Source organism: Pseudorca crassidens, chromosome 8 (assembly GCF_039906515.1).
Source record: "Pseudorca crassidens isolate mPseCra1 chromosome 8, mPseCra1.hap1, whole genome shotgun sequence".
Taxonomy (NCBI): Eukaryota; Metazoa; Chordata; class Mammalia; order Artiodactyla; family Delphinidae; genus Pseudorca; species Pseudorca crassidens.
The window spans coordinates 21,339,442-21,352,432 of NC_090303.1; the positions used below are offsets into that span (position 1 = coordinate 21,339,442).

The 12,991-nt window shown below is 40.1% G+C and overlaps 1 protein-coding gene across 4 annotated transcripts in view; it reads left to right on the forward strand.

The window, feature by feature from the left end:
* RELN (reelin) overlaps positions 1-12,991 on the forward strand; it is a 521,022-nt gene that overhangs the window by 490,457 nt on the left and 17,574 nt on the right. For all 4 annotated transcript variants that reach the window (XM_067745999.1, XM_067746000.1, XM_067746001.1 and 1 more), the window contains exons 53-58: positions 5,582-5,759; positions 6,689-6,864; positions 7,011-7,117; positions 8,210-8,452; positions 9,063-9,238; positions 12,876-12,949. In XM_067745999.1, coding sequence (XP_067602100.1) covers positions 5,582-5,759; positions 6,689-6,864; positions 7,011-7,117; positions 8,210-8,452; positions 9,063-9,238; positions 12,876-12,949 — 954 coding nt within the window. The remainder of the gene's footprint in view (positions 1-5,581; positions 5,760-6,688; positions 6,865-7,010; positions 7,118-8,209; positions 8,453-9,062; positions 9,239-12,875; positions 12,950-12,991) is intronic.

Sequence of the window (12,991 nt, forward strand, 5' to 3'; positions counted from 1 at the left end):
CATCTGCAAACAGTGACAGCTTTACTTCTTCTTTTCCGATTTGGATTCCTTTTATTTCCTTTTCTTCTCTGATTGCTGTGGCTAAAACTTCCAAAACTATGTTGAATAAGAGTGGTGAGAGTGGGCAACCTTGTCTTGTTCCTGATCTTAGTGGAAATGCTTTCAGTTTTTCACCATTGACGATGATGTTGGCTGTGGGTTTGTCATATATGGCCTTTATTATGTTGAGGAAAGTTCCCTCTATGCCTACTTTCTGCAGGGTTTTTATCATAAATGGGTGTTGAATTTTGTCAAAAGCTTTCTCTGCATCTATTGAGATGATCATATGGTTTTTCTCCTTCAATTTGTTAATATGGTGTATCACGTTGATTGATTTGCGTATATTGAAGAATCCTTGCATTTCTGGAATAAACCCCACTTGATCATGGTGTATGATCCTTTTAATGTGCTGTTGGATTCTGTTTGCTAGTATTTTGTTGAGGATCTTTGCATCTATGTTCATCAGTGATATTGGCCTGTAGTTTTCTTTCTTTGTGACATCCTTGTCTGGTTTTGGTATCAGGGTGATGGTGGCCTCGTAGAATGAGTTGGGGAGTGTTCCTCCCTCTGCTATATTTTGGAAGAGTCTGAGAAGGATAGGTGACAGCTCTTCTCTAAATGTTTGATAGAATTCGCCTGTGAAGCCATCTGGTCCTGGGCTTTTGCTTGTTGGAAGATTTTTAATCACAGTTTCAATTTCAGTGCTTGTGATTGGTCTGTTCATATTTTCTATTTCTTCCTGATTCAGTCTTGGCAGGTTGTGCCTTTCTAAGAATTTGTCCATTTCTTCCAGGTTGTCCGTTTTATTGGCATAGAGTTGCTTGTAGTAATCGCTCATGATCTTTTGTATTAATGCAGTGTCAGTCGTTACTTCTCCTTTTTCATTTCTAATTCTATTGATTTGAGTCTTCTCCCTTTTTTTCTTGATGAGTCTGGCTAATGGTTTATCAATTTTGTTTATCCTTTCAAAGAACCAGCTTTTAGTTTTATTGATCTTTGCTATCGTTTCCTTCATTTCTTTTTCATTTATTTCTGATCTGATTTTTATGATTTCTTTCCTCCTGCTAACTTTGGGGTTTTTTTGTTCTTCTTTCTCTAATTGCTTTAGGTGCAAGGTTAGGTTGTTTATTCGAGATGTTTCCTGTTTCTTAAGGTAAGATTGTATTGCTATAAACTTCCCTCTTAGAACTGCTTTTGCTGCATCCCATAGATTTTGAGTCGTCGTGTCTCCATTGTCATTTGTTTCTAGGTATTTTTTGATTTCCCCTTTGATTTCTTCAGTGATCACTTCGTTATTAAGTAGTGTATTGTTTAGCCTCCACGTGTTTGTATTTTTTACAGATCTTCTCCTGTAATTGATATCTAGTCTCATAGCGTTGTGGTCAGAAAAGATACTTGATACAATTTCAATTTTCTTAAATTTACCAAGGCTTGATTTGTGACCCAAGATATGATCTATCCTGGAGAATGTTCCATGAGCACTTGAGAAAAATGTGTATTCTGTTGTTTTTGGATGGAATGTCCTATAAATATCAATTAAGTCCATCTTGTTTAATGTATCATTTAAAGCTTGTGTTTCCTTATTTATTTTCATTTTGGATGATCTGTCCATTGGTGAAAGTGGGGTGTTAAAGTCCCCTACTATGAATGTGTTACTGTCGATTTCCCCTTTTATGGTTGTCAGTATTTGCCTTATGTATTGAGGTGCACCTATGTTGGGTGCATAAATATTTACAATTGTTATATCTTCCTTTTGGATCGATCCCTTGATCATTATGTAGTGTCCTTCTTTGTCTCTTCTAATAGTCTTTGTTTTAAAGTCTATTTTGTCTGATATGAGAATTGCTACTCCAGCTTTCTTTTGGTTTCCATTTGCATGAAATACCTTTTTCCATCCCCTTACTTTCAGTCTGTATGTGTCTCTAGGTCTGAAGTGGGTCTCTTGTAGACAGCAAATATATGGGTCTTGTTTTTGTATCCATTCAGCCAATCTGTGTCTTTTGGTGGGAGCATTTAGTCCATTTACATTTAAGGTAATTATCGATATGTGTGTTCCCATTCCCATTTTCTTAATTGTTTTGGGTTTGTTATTGTAGGTCTTTTCCTTCTTTTGTGTTTCTTGCCTAGAGAAGTTCCTTTAGCAGTTGTTGTAGAGCTGGTTTGGTGGTGCTGAACTCTCTCAGCTTTTGCTTGTCTCTAAAGGTTTTAATTTCTCCATCAAATCTGAATGAGATCCTTGCTGGGTAGAGTAATCTTGGTTGCAGGTTTTTCTCCTTCAACACTTTCAATATGTCCTGCCATTCCCTTCTGGCTTGCAGAGTTTCTGCTGAAAAATCAGCTGTTAACCTTATGGGGATTCCCTTGTGTGTTATTTGTTGTTTTTCCCTTGCTGCTTTTAATATGTTTTCTTTGTATTTAATTTTTGACAGTTTGATTAATATGTGTCTTGGCGTATTTCTCCTTGGATTTATCCTGTATGGCACTCTCTGTGCTTCCTGGACTTGATTAACTATTTCCTTTCCCATATTAGGGAAGTTTTCAACTATAATCTCTTCAAATATTTTCTCAGTCCCTTTCTTTTTCTCTTCTTCTTCTGGAACCCCTATAATTCGAATGTTGGTACGTTTAATGTTGTCCCAGAGGTCTCTGAGACTGTCCTCAGTTCTTTTCATTCTTTTTTCTTTATTCTGCTCTGCAGTAGTTATTTCCACTATTTTATCTTCCAGGTCACTTATCCGTTCTTCTGCCTCAGTTATCCTGCTATTGATCCCATCTAGAGTACTTTTAATTTCATTTATTGTGTTGTTCATCATTGCTTGTTTCATCTTTATTTCTTCTAGGTCCTTGTTAACTGATTCTTGCATTTTGTCCATTCTATTGTCCATTCTATCTCCAAGATTTTGGATCAACCTTACTATCATTATTCTGAATTCTTTTTCAGGTAGACTGCCTATTTCCTCTTCATTTGTTAGGTCTGGTGGGTTTTTATCTTGCTCCTTCATCTGCTGTGTGTTTTTCTGTCTTTTCATTTTGCTTATCTTACTGTGTTTGGGGTCTCCTTTTTTGCAGGCTGAAGGTTCGTAGTTCCTGTTGTTTTTTGTGTCTGTCCCCAGTGGCTAAGGTTGGTTCAGTGGGTTGTGTAGGCTTCCTGGTGGAGGGTACTAGTGCCTGTGTTCTGGTGGATGAGGATGGATCTTGTTTTTCTGGTGGGCAGGTCCACGTCTGGTGGTGTGTTTTGGGGTGTCTGTAGACTTATTATGATTTTGGGCAGCCTCTCTGCTAATGGGTGGGGTTGTGTTCCTGACTTGCTAGTTGTTTGGCATAGGATGTCCAGCACTGTAGCTTGCTGGTCGTTGAGTGAAGCTGGGTGCTGGCGTTGAGATGGAGATCTCTCGGAGATTTTTGCTGTTTGATATTATGTGCAGCTGGGAGGCCTCTTGTGGACCAGTGTCCTGAAGTTGGCTCTCCCACCTCAGAGGCACAGCACTGACTCCTGGCTGCAGCACCAAGAGCCTTTCATCCACAGGGCTCCTTAATTTGGGATGATTCATTGTCTATTCAGGTATTCCACAGATGCAGGGTACATCAAGTTGATTGTGGAGCTTTAATCCGCTGCTTCTGAGGCTGCTGGGAGAGATTTCCCTTTCTCTTCTTTGTTCTCACAGTTCCCAGGGGCTCAGCTTTGGATTTGGCCCCGCCTGTGCGTGTAGGTCGCCGGAGGGCGTCTGTTCTTTGCTCAGACAGGACGGGGTTAAAGGAGCCGCTGATTCAGAGGCTCTGGCTTACTCAGGCCGGGGGGTAGGGAGGGTCACGGAATGTGGGGCGGGCCTGCGGCGGCAGAGGCCGGCGTGACGTTGCAGCCTGAGGCGCGCCGTGCGTTCTCCCGGGGGAGTTGTTCCTGGATCCCGGGACCCTGGCAGTGGCGGGCTGCACAGGCTCCCCGGAAGGGCGTGTGGCTAGTGACCTGTGTTCGCACACAGGCCTCCTGGTGGTGGCAGCAGCGGCCTTAGCGTCTCATGTCTGTCTCTGGGCTCCGCACTCTCAGCCGCGGCTCGCGCCCGTCCCTGGAGCTCTCTCAAGCAGCGTTCTTAATCCCCTCTCCTCGCGCACCAGGAAACAAAGAGGGACGTAAAAGTCTCTTGCCTCTTCGGCAGGTCCAGACTTTTCCCCGGACTCTCTCCCGGCTAGCCGCGGTGCACTAACGCCCTGCAGGCTGTGTTCACGCCGCCAACCTCAGTCCTCTCCCGGCGCTCCGACAAAAGCCGGAGCCTCAGCTCCCAGTCCCGCCCGCCCCGGCGGGCGAGCAGACAAGCCTCTCGGCTGGTGAGTTCCGGTCGGCCCGATCCTCTGCGCTGGAATCTGTCTGCTTTGCCCTCCGCACCCCTGTTGCTGTGCTCTCCTCCGCGGCTCCCAAGCTCCCCCCCTCCGCCTCCCGCAGTCTCCGCCCGCGAAGGGGCTTCCTAGTGTGTGGACACTTTTCTTCCTTCACGGCTCCCTCCCGCTGGTGCAGGACCCGTCCCTATCCTTTTGTCTCTGTTTAGTTTTTTCTTTTGCCCTAACCAGGTACGTGGGGGGTTCCTTGCCTTTTGGGAGGTCTGAGGTCTTCTGCCAGCGTTCAGTAGGTGCTCCGTAGGAGTTGTTCCACACGTAGATGTATTTCTGGTGTATCTGTGGGGAGGAAGGTGATCTCCGCGTCTTACTCTTCCGCCATCTTCCCGGAAGTCTCTACTCTGTTTTTTATAATGAGGTATAATTTACATTCAGTAAAATGAACACATTTTAATTGTTCCTCACAGTGAGTTCTTCCCATTGTATAACCCACGTAACCACCACATGAAACAAGATACAGAACATTCATATCGTCCCAGAATGTTCCCTCATGCACTGTGAACTCTTTCCACCAAAATAGGGTGGCATATTTTAATATAAGGTTAATTATGAGGCTTGTATTTTCCCCAGAAGAAGAGAAGAGCAATGATGAAATTGAAATCTCAGGGAAATTTTCCTTTAATATATAACCCTTTCAAAATTGTCTTCTAATTAGCACAGTTACTCTGAGAATATTCATTATCTTTGAGGAATTCAGAAGTTGCTGTTTCCCAACCACCTGAGGGCCGTGTGTATGCTGACAAGGCTCTGTCAAAGGATTGATTCACCTTCTGTACAATTTCAGGAATACGATTAATGAATCGAAATTGTGTCACAGCCACTGGACTCCAGTTCATAAGCCACCTGATTTATGATAGTTACGGATTTGCATTTTTAAATGTTCCTTTTGCTTGAAATAGAGATTCCACTGTGGTTTTGGTGGGGTTTTTTTTACAAGTTTACTCACGTATTTTAAAATGTAAATTGAACTGGCTTTAAACTTGCATTTCTAGAAAGATAGTGGTACTCTGAAGACATCTTTTATTAACCCATTTCATCTTGTCAGAATGATTTAAATGTTTTTTCTCTTGACTACTGAATATACTCGCAGGAAAATGGACCTGAGTAAAGTTAACTTTTGTTCTTCACTCCTTTGCTCTTGTGTTGCCAATAGTCCTGTAAGGTTTAGGTTCTATCAGAAGCACTCAGATACTCAGTGGGCAATTGACAATTTCTACCTGGGCCCTGAATGCTTGGACAACTGCAGAGGCCATGGGGACTGCTTAAAGGAACAGTGCATCTGTGATCCGGGATACTCTGGGCCAAACTGCTACTTGACTCACACTCTGAAGGTAACGTTAAAGCCCCTGAAGGAAGCATGTACTCTCATTGCGGACCATGCATCAAGAACCAACTTAAGAGTGAGACTAGGGGCTTCCCTGGTGGCGCAGTGGTTGAGAGTCCGCCTGCCGATGCAGGGGACACGGGTTCGTGTCCCGGTCCGGGAAGATCCCACCTGCCGCGGAGCAGCTGGGCCCGTGAGCCATGGCCACTGAGCCTGCGCGTCCGGAGCCTGCGCGTCCGGAGCCTGTGCTCCGCAACGGGAGAGGCCACAACAGTGAGAGACCCACGTACCGCAAAAATAAAAAAATTTAAATAAAAGAGTGAGACTAATAATTTATTACCACATTCTTTGGGGCCCCCAGTCAATAAGTCCTTTGTATGGAAACTTTAAAAATATGTATTAGGTTTAAGGGTTCTGGATTCCTAAATCAATCTCCAAGGTCGGGGGCGCGTACTACCAGGGAGAACAAGATAATCAGGGAATATTGGGGGGAAAGTGCTAAAACTGTTTTATTTTATCTTACTCCTTTAAATTTTCAATTTTTGTTCATGTTTCATAGAAACAAAATAAAGTACAAAAGTATTTTTATATAATATATAAATAAATAAGTATATTTTGAGAGTACATGCTTAAGTAACGTTTTACCAGTAGGAGTATTACTATACTCAACTTTACAATTGTTTTATTTTAAGATTCTAGATTTTAAATTCCAATTATTAAACATTATTTAAGCAGTTTAAATGATCTTCAATATATGATGGAAAAGAATACTATGGATGTATCCTGTTGGGTTTCTTTTAATATCTTTTGGAAAAGCATTTGAAATCAGCTCTAATTCTTTTCAAGTCCAAGATGTAATTCTGTATTGTCTTAACTATTACATAATTATTCTTTAAAATTGTTATTTTTAAATACATGCCACTTAATTTTTTCCAGACTTTCCTGAAGGAACGCTTTGACAGTGAAGAAATCAAGCCTGATTTATGGATGTCCTTGGAAGGTGGAAGTACTTGTACTGAGTGTGGGATTCTTGCAGAGGACACTGCACTCTATTTTGGGGGATCCACAGTGAGACAAGCTATTACCCAAGATTTAGATCTCAGAGGGGCAAAGTAAGTCAATTTTTTGTTATTTTTGTCACAACTTAGTAAGTTGGCCCCCGAACCAGAACGCGTGTGGAAGAAGCTGTTATCCAGGACTTGAGTAGACGATTTGTTCTAATTAACTGTTCTGACGGATAATATGTGCTTGCGTTCAGATTCCTGCAATACTGGGGGCGCATCGGTAGTGAGAATAACATGACCTCCTGCCATCGGCCCATCTGCCGGAAGGAAGGCGTGCTGTTGGACTACTCTACCAATGGAGGCACGTTTTGGGGGTGAAAGCCACGCCCTGGAGCAGATTGCCACATTCCATCCAGTGCCCCTCAGCAGAGTCCCTGCAAAGCTTTGCTGACCTGGCAGTGCAAATAGTGAAAGCCACAAAGAGAAAGCTACAGACCTTAGTTGCATTACACGTTCTATATATGTGTGACTTCTGTGTTATACAAAATCTACCCAAAAAGGGACAAGAGAGAAATCACATTAAAAAAATAAACTCCAAACTTTATGAATAAAGAAAATAATCACGATGCTTAGCTGAAGCTTGATTATAAATGATACAATTAAGAAATAAATTTTTGCTTGGTCTTCCAAGTAAAAGATAATTTTAAAAACATTTTAAAGTGTTTTAAAAAGCTTTTGTGTGAACAAGCATGTAATAAATGCTATAGAAGAGCTACAAGAAAACGTCATTAGTTGTGAAAAAAGATAGTCAATTCGTGAGTCTGTCACACTTTTAACAAGATTCTGTTTCATTATTTTGAAGTAGCTGAAACCAGGCCAGTAGTACCATGAGGTCTTTAGAAAATCAGCTTTAGCAGATAGGTATCATTCTTAATAACTGGCAGATAAATAGATGACCCCGAAGTATTTTAGGGTATTCAAAAAGTGTTTTCTTAAGTAACGTAAACGTTCCACCTACTCTCTTATCAGTTGATGACAGAAGCTTCATATTCGTCCAACAAATCACAAATTACATAGAATTATAATAGCTATATTTAAAAATACTAGGAGTTCTTGTCCAGAAACATGCAAAACATGGGTGTTTCTCATTATTTATGAGAAATAATGCATATAGGAATCGAGAACAAAATTTTAGAAGCAGAAAGTATATAATTTTTACTTAAGTGTTTCGATTTGTGGCCAAGTATTTCTAAATACCCTTCTTCCCCTTATGTCATCAGCCTCATTTTGAAGCAATATGTATAAGTGGGGAACACTTATATTAAAGTCAGTGAAATCAGTTCTCATTATCTGGCTGAAGATTTCTTTGGGAAATTTACGGTAACTGCAGTATACTGGTGGTTTGTGGTGTTTTTTCCAGATATGTTACTTTTTTGGTGTATTTGCTTTATAGGAATTACTTGGACTTTGCTCCATGAGATGGATTATCAGAAATACATTTCTGTCAGACACGACTACATCCTTCTCCCCGAGGATGCCCTCACCAACACAACTCGACTTCGCTGGTGGCAGCCTTTTGTGATCAGCAATGGACTTGTGGTCTCCGGGGTAGAGCGTGCTCAGTGGGCACTAGACAACATTTTGATTGGTGGAGCAGAAATCAATCCCAGTCAACTGGTCGACACTTTTGATGATGGTAAGAAACAAGACATTGAACAATCTTTCCTGTGAGTCTTTTGTCTGATTATGTCTTTACATGAGTTACTATATGAAAAGCCTTTAGATGAGTTCCTAGCACATATTTACTGATCAACGAATGTTAGCTATTATTTTGCCCAATAATTTATACATCTTCAAGGTTGGCTGCTTGTTGAAATGTCAACTAAGAATTTATGTTGAAATGTCAACTAAGACTTTAATAAATCTCATTAAAGACAAAATGTCTCGCTCTAAGTATAATTTGAAATTTCAGTAGCCCAAAATAATTTCTGTTTCTTTAGGAATTTCTGTGCAGAGATACACATTGTATTGGTTTGAAAGTATACCAGGAAAAATTTTGCAGTGGTGAAAGTTACCGGTCTAGCAATTACATTTTAAAAGTTGAGTAATCATTGTCCTAGCATTTAATAATCTTTTCTAGATGTGATTTCTCATCTTGGATTTGTATATTATACCAATTAAATAAAATAAAAGTCAATCTTAAAGAGTAAGCAAAGAGCTAGAGCATAGACATTCAGGTAGTTCAACACTAAACCAATTAATTCAAGAGAATAACATGCCATATTGCTTCCAATTTACCTTAACAGAAGGCACTTCCCATGAAGAAAACTGGAGTTTTTACCCTAATGCAGTGAGGACAGCAGGATTCTGTGGCAATCCATCCTTCCACCTCTACTGGCCAAATAAAAAGAAGGACAAGACTCACAATGCTCTCTCCTCCAGAGAACTCATCATACAGCCAGGATACATGATGCAGTTTAAAGTAAGGGGAAGCGGCTCTTCCAGAGTCTGCATTACATTTCAGGGAGGGGGTATAGAGAGAATACTTATTTGAACAACTCCAAGGAAATGATTGATTTCATTCATTAAAAGAGACTTTATCAATAAAAGAAGTTATCTTTCACAAAGACCTTTATCTTGTAGGATTATTTGAACACAGGTTAAAATCTAAGTATATTGGGACATGGCAAGAAATGTAACTGTATTGTATCTCAGATATGTAATCTTGAGTTCACTTTTCCAAACTTGGAAATAAAAAGCTCAAATAGGCACATCTGCCTATTAGTTTCTTTGTCTCTGTCCCCCCTTTCTGTCAGTCTCTCTCCTCCATTTCTCTACCACTTTCTCTTTATGCCTATTTCATACATCAAGCCACTTTGCTTTCTTTTTTTTTTTTTTTTTTTTTTGCCATACGCGGGCCTCTCACTGTTGTGGCCTCTCCCGCTAAGAAGCACAGGCTCCTGACGCGCAGGCTCAGTGGCCATGGCTCACGGGCCCAGCCGCTCCGAGGCATGTGGGATCTTCCCGGACCAGGGCACAAACCCGTGTCCCCTGCATCGGCAGGCGGACTCTCAACCACTGCGCCACCAGGGAAGGCCCACTTTGTTTCTTTATCTATCCTTTTTCATTATGTCTTTCCATTTTTCTTTTGTCTCTGACTTCCAAAAACGAACCTGTACATTAGCCCAATTGGAACTTCCCAAATCCTCAAAGATTTGAAAAGGACTCTCACTTCTTAAAATTGCATATTTTATTCATATAGAAGAATGGAAGGGAAGGCATAGGAGGTAATTAATAGACAATTAGAGAGAAAGATAAAGCAATATCAATTAATGTCTTTCTTACTGAAGAACACACTAAAAAGGGGCATTACAGAAATGCAGTTTATTACTAGATCATTTTAAAGAGACAGATCAGTTCTAATACCCTTTTTTAAAAAGATGTGCTATAATCACAATTAATAGTAAGAATCCTTATCAGTATAATAAAAATGTATTCACAGCTGGGAGAAGGGGAAAATCAGGACTTATTATGTACAGGGTTTCAGTGTTGCAAGATGAAAAATTCCTGGAGATATGTTGAAAAAACAAACAAACAAATTTTCTGGTTTCCTCAGCTCTGTATTAAACTCTCCTTCAGAGACTGTAGGGTGGTGAGGCAAGCCCCCCAAATGCTACCACTCCCTCAGGACTGTCTTTAACTTAGTGACATGAAGGATGCTCAAGGTCATGTCCAGTGTTATACCACCCCTAATTCCAAGCCACGTCCCTTAAGGCTTTCCCTCTACCAGGCTCACATCAGAGCATTTTTTGATTAAGTTGGTTGGGACCTCCTCTTTTGCTTCTTCTATCAACCCAGAACTGAAGAGACTGAAATTTTCTCTAGCCAAGTCAATTTGTTTCATAAAAAAAAAAAAGCTTGTCCCCAGAAATTTCATGATTAAAGTGTCCCTAAATCTGCATTTTTACAGTCACCATAGAATGGTTACCTGTGTATGTGTGGCTGAGGTGCTTTGCTGTGTGCCTGAAACTGTCACAACATTGTTAATCGGCTACACTCCAATATAAAATTAAAAGTTTAAAAAATAAAGTCACCCTAGACTTTCTAAACACCATATCCATAACAGCTTTCAGCTTTCACCCATTCCTCATTTTTCCTTTTCTTTGTACTATTTGGCACTCTTTTCCTTGTCTTCTCCAGCTCGTGAAATTCTCTTTGCTATTGGCTGCTGCTTCTCCTCTTACCTTCTTGATATCCACGTCTGTCTCCTTTTTGGTTCCTCTTCTTCCCTCAACCTGGTAAATATCAGCATTTCTTAGTACTTCTCCCTGGCTTTCTTCTCTCTTCACAGACATTCTCACCTTTGGAAACTTCATTCATCCTCTGGCTTCAAATATCACACCTTTAAGAGCAACTCCCAAATCTGCATATCCAACCTTGACTGGCCCATCAGCAGCCAATTCAGTACTTTTAATAGCCTGTGTACATTTCTACACCTCTGCCTTACTGGCACCTCAACTCAACATGTCTAACGGTGAACTTCATATCTTCCTGCCCCATGCCCACTTCTCTTTCTGATTTTCCTATTTCTCTTGATAGCACTGCCTGTCACCTATTCACTGGCTCTAAATTTTAATTTAGTCTTTGACTTTTCACTTTTCACATCTAATCAGTTACTACATCCTTTAAATTCTAACTCCCAGTGTTCCTGGCACCCATCCCATCTCCTCTGTTTGCACTATTACCACCTTTATTCTGGCCCTAATTAAATGAGTAGGCCATTGAGTAGTCCTTTCCTTTCTAATCTCTCTCCACTCCCACCTGTCTTCAACAGCACAGTCAGATTGATCCTTACAAAGCACAGCTTTGAGCCCATCATTCCCCTGTTCATTAACCCTTAATGACGCCCCACTGCCTACCAAATTAAGATCAAACACCTTTGACTGCAACTCATGGTCTGTCAAACTCAACCAGTCTTTCCAACCTCCTCCACCAATATTCCGCATACTCTACACTTAGACCAAAACACACCACACGCTGCACTCCAGACATGCCACAGTGCTTTCCCACCCAAATATCTTTCTCCTGTCTCTACCTCTCAGACTCTCCCCATTCTTCAGGGACAGTTCACATACACTCTACCTGATGAATTCTTTTCTATTTTTTTAATTGAAATATATTTGACATATAGCATTGTGTAAATTTAGGGTATACACCATGTTGATTTGATACATTTATATATTGGAATATGATCGCCACAATAGTGACAATTAGCACCTCTATCACATCACACAATTATCTTTTCTTTTTGTATTTGGAATAATTTAGATCTCCCACTTCTGATGAACTATTTTCTAACCTACTTAATAAGATTCAATCTCTCCTTCCTGTGAAGCACCACAGCATTTTATTTGTATGGGTTCTGGTTTCCATTTCTACTGTTGGAATAGACTTTGTATTCTATCTCTGAAACCAGGGTTGTTTTATGAATAAGCGTATAGTCTAAAGTTTTTAGCATTAACCTTCCCTACTATCAGCACTGAAATAGGACTTATTGAGTAGATGATTAGAACTTAAATTTGAATCACCAAATTTTTCTAGCATTTATGCATTATTGATGATTCAAGCATTTAATTGCACATAATATGGAATGCTTTTATTCACATGGAAATGGAAAAAGACTAGGAATAAATTTAAGTAATTAAAAATTACTGTTTTTAATTACAAATAAAAATTTAATGGTAGCATCAATGAAGATAGGATATCAATGAAAATGTTTTGAACCAATGATACTTTGTTTCTTTCCTTTAATTCTCCAAATACTGCTTTCCTTTTGACCAATTTATCTTCCCCAAATTTATGATTAATATGTTATACTAATTAAGTAAATAGAAATAGTATATTTTTAACCTTAATTCTCGTCTCCTTGCAAAATGGCATGACTTTAACAAAGCTCAAAAGAATGTGTTCTTGGTGTCCTGGCAGGCTGCTCTGTAAAAGCTTCTCTGAATACTTCTTGATTACTTTTCAGAGTCATAATGAACAGAGATGGGATTTCTAATTAATGAGAGGTATTATTTAATCTAGCCTGACACATATCGATTGTTTGCTTGTTTTAGATTGTGGTGGGTTGTGAAGCTACTTCTTGTGGTGACCTTCATTCCGTAATGTTGGAGTACACTAAGGATGCAAGGTTTGTGAAACAATGTTTTACATTTCCTCCAAACAAGAATAT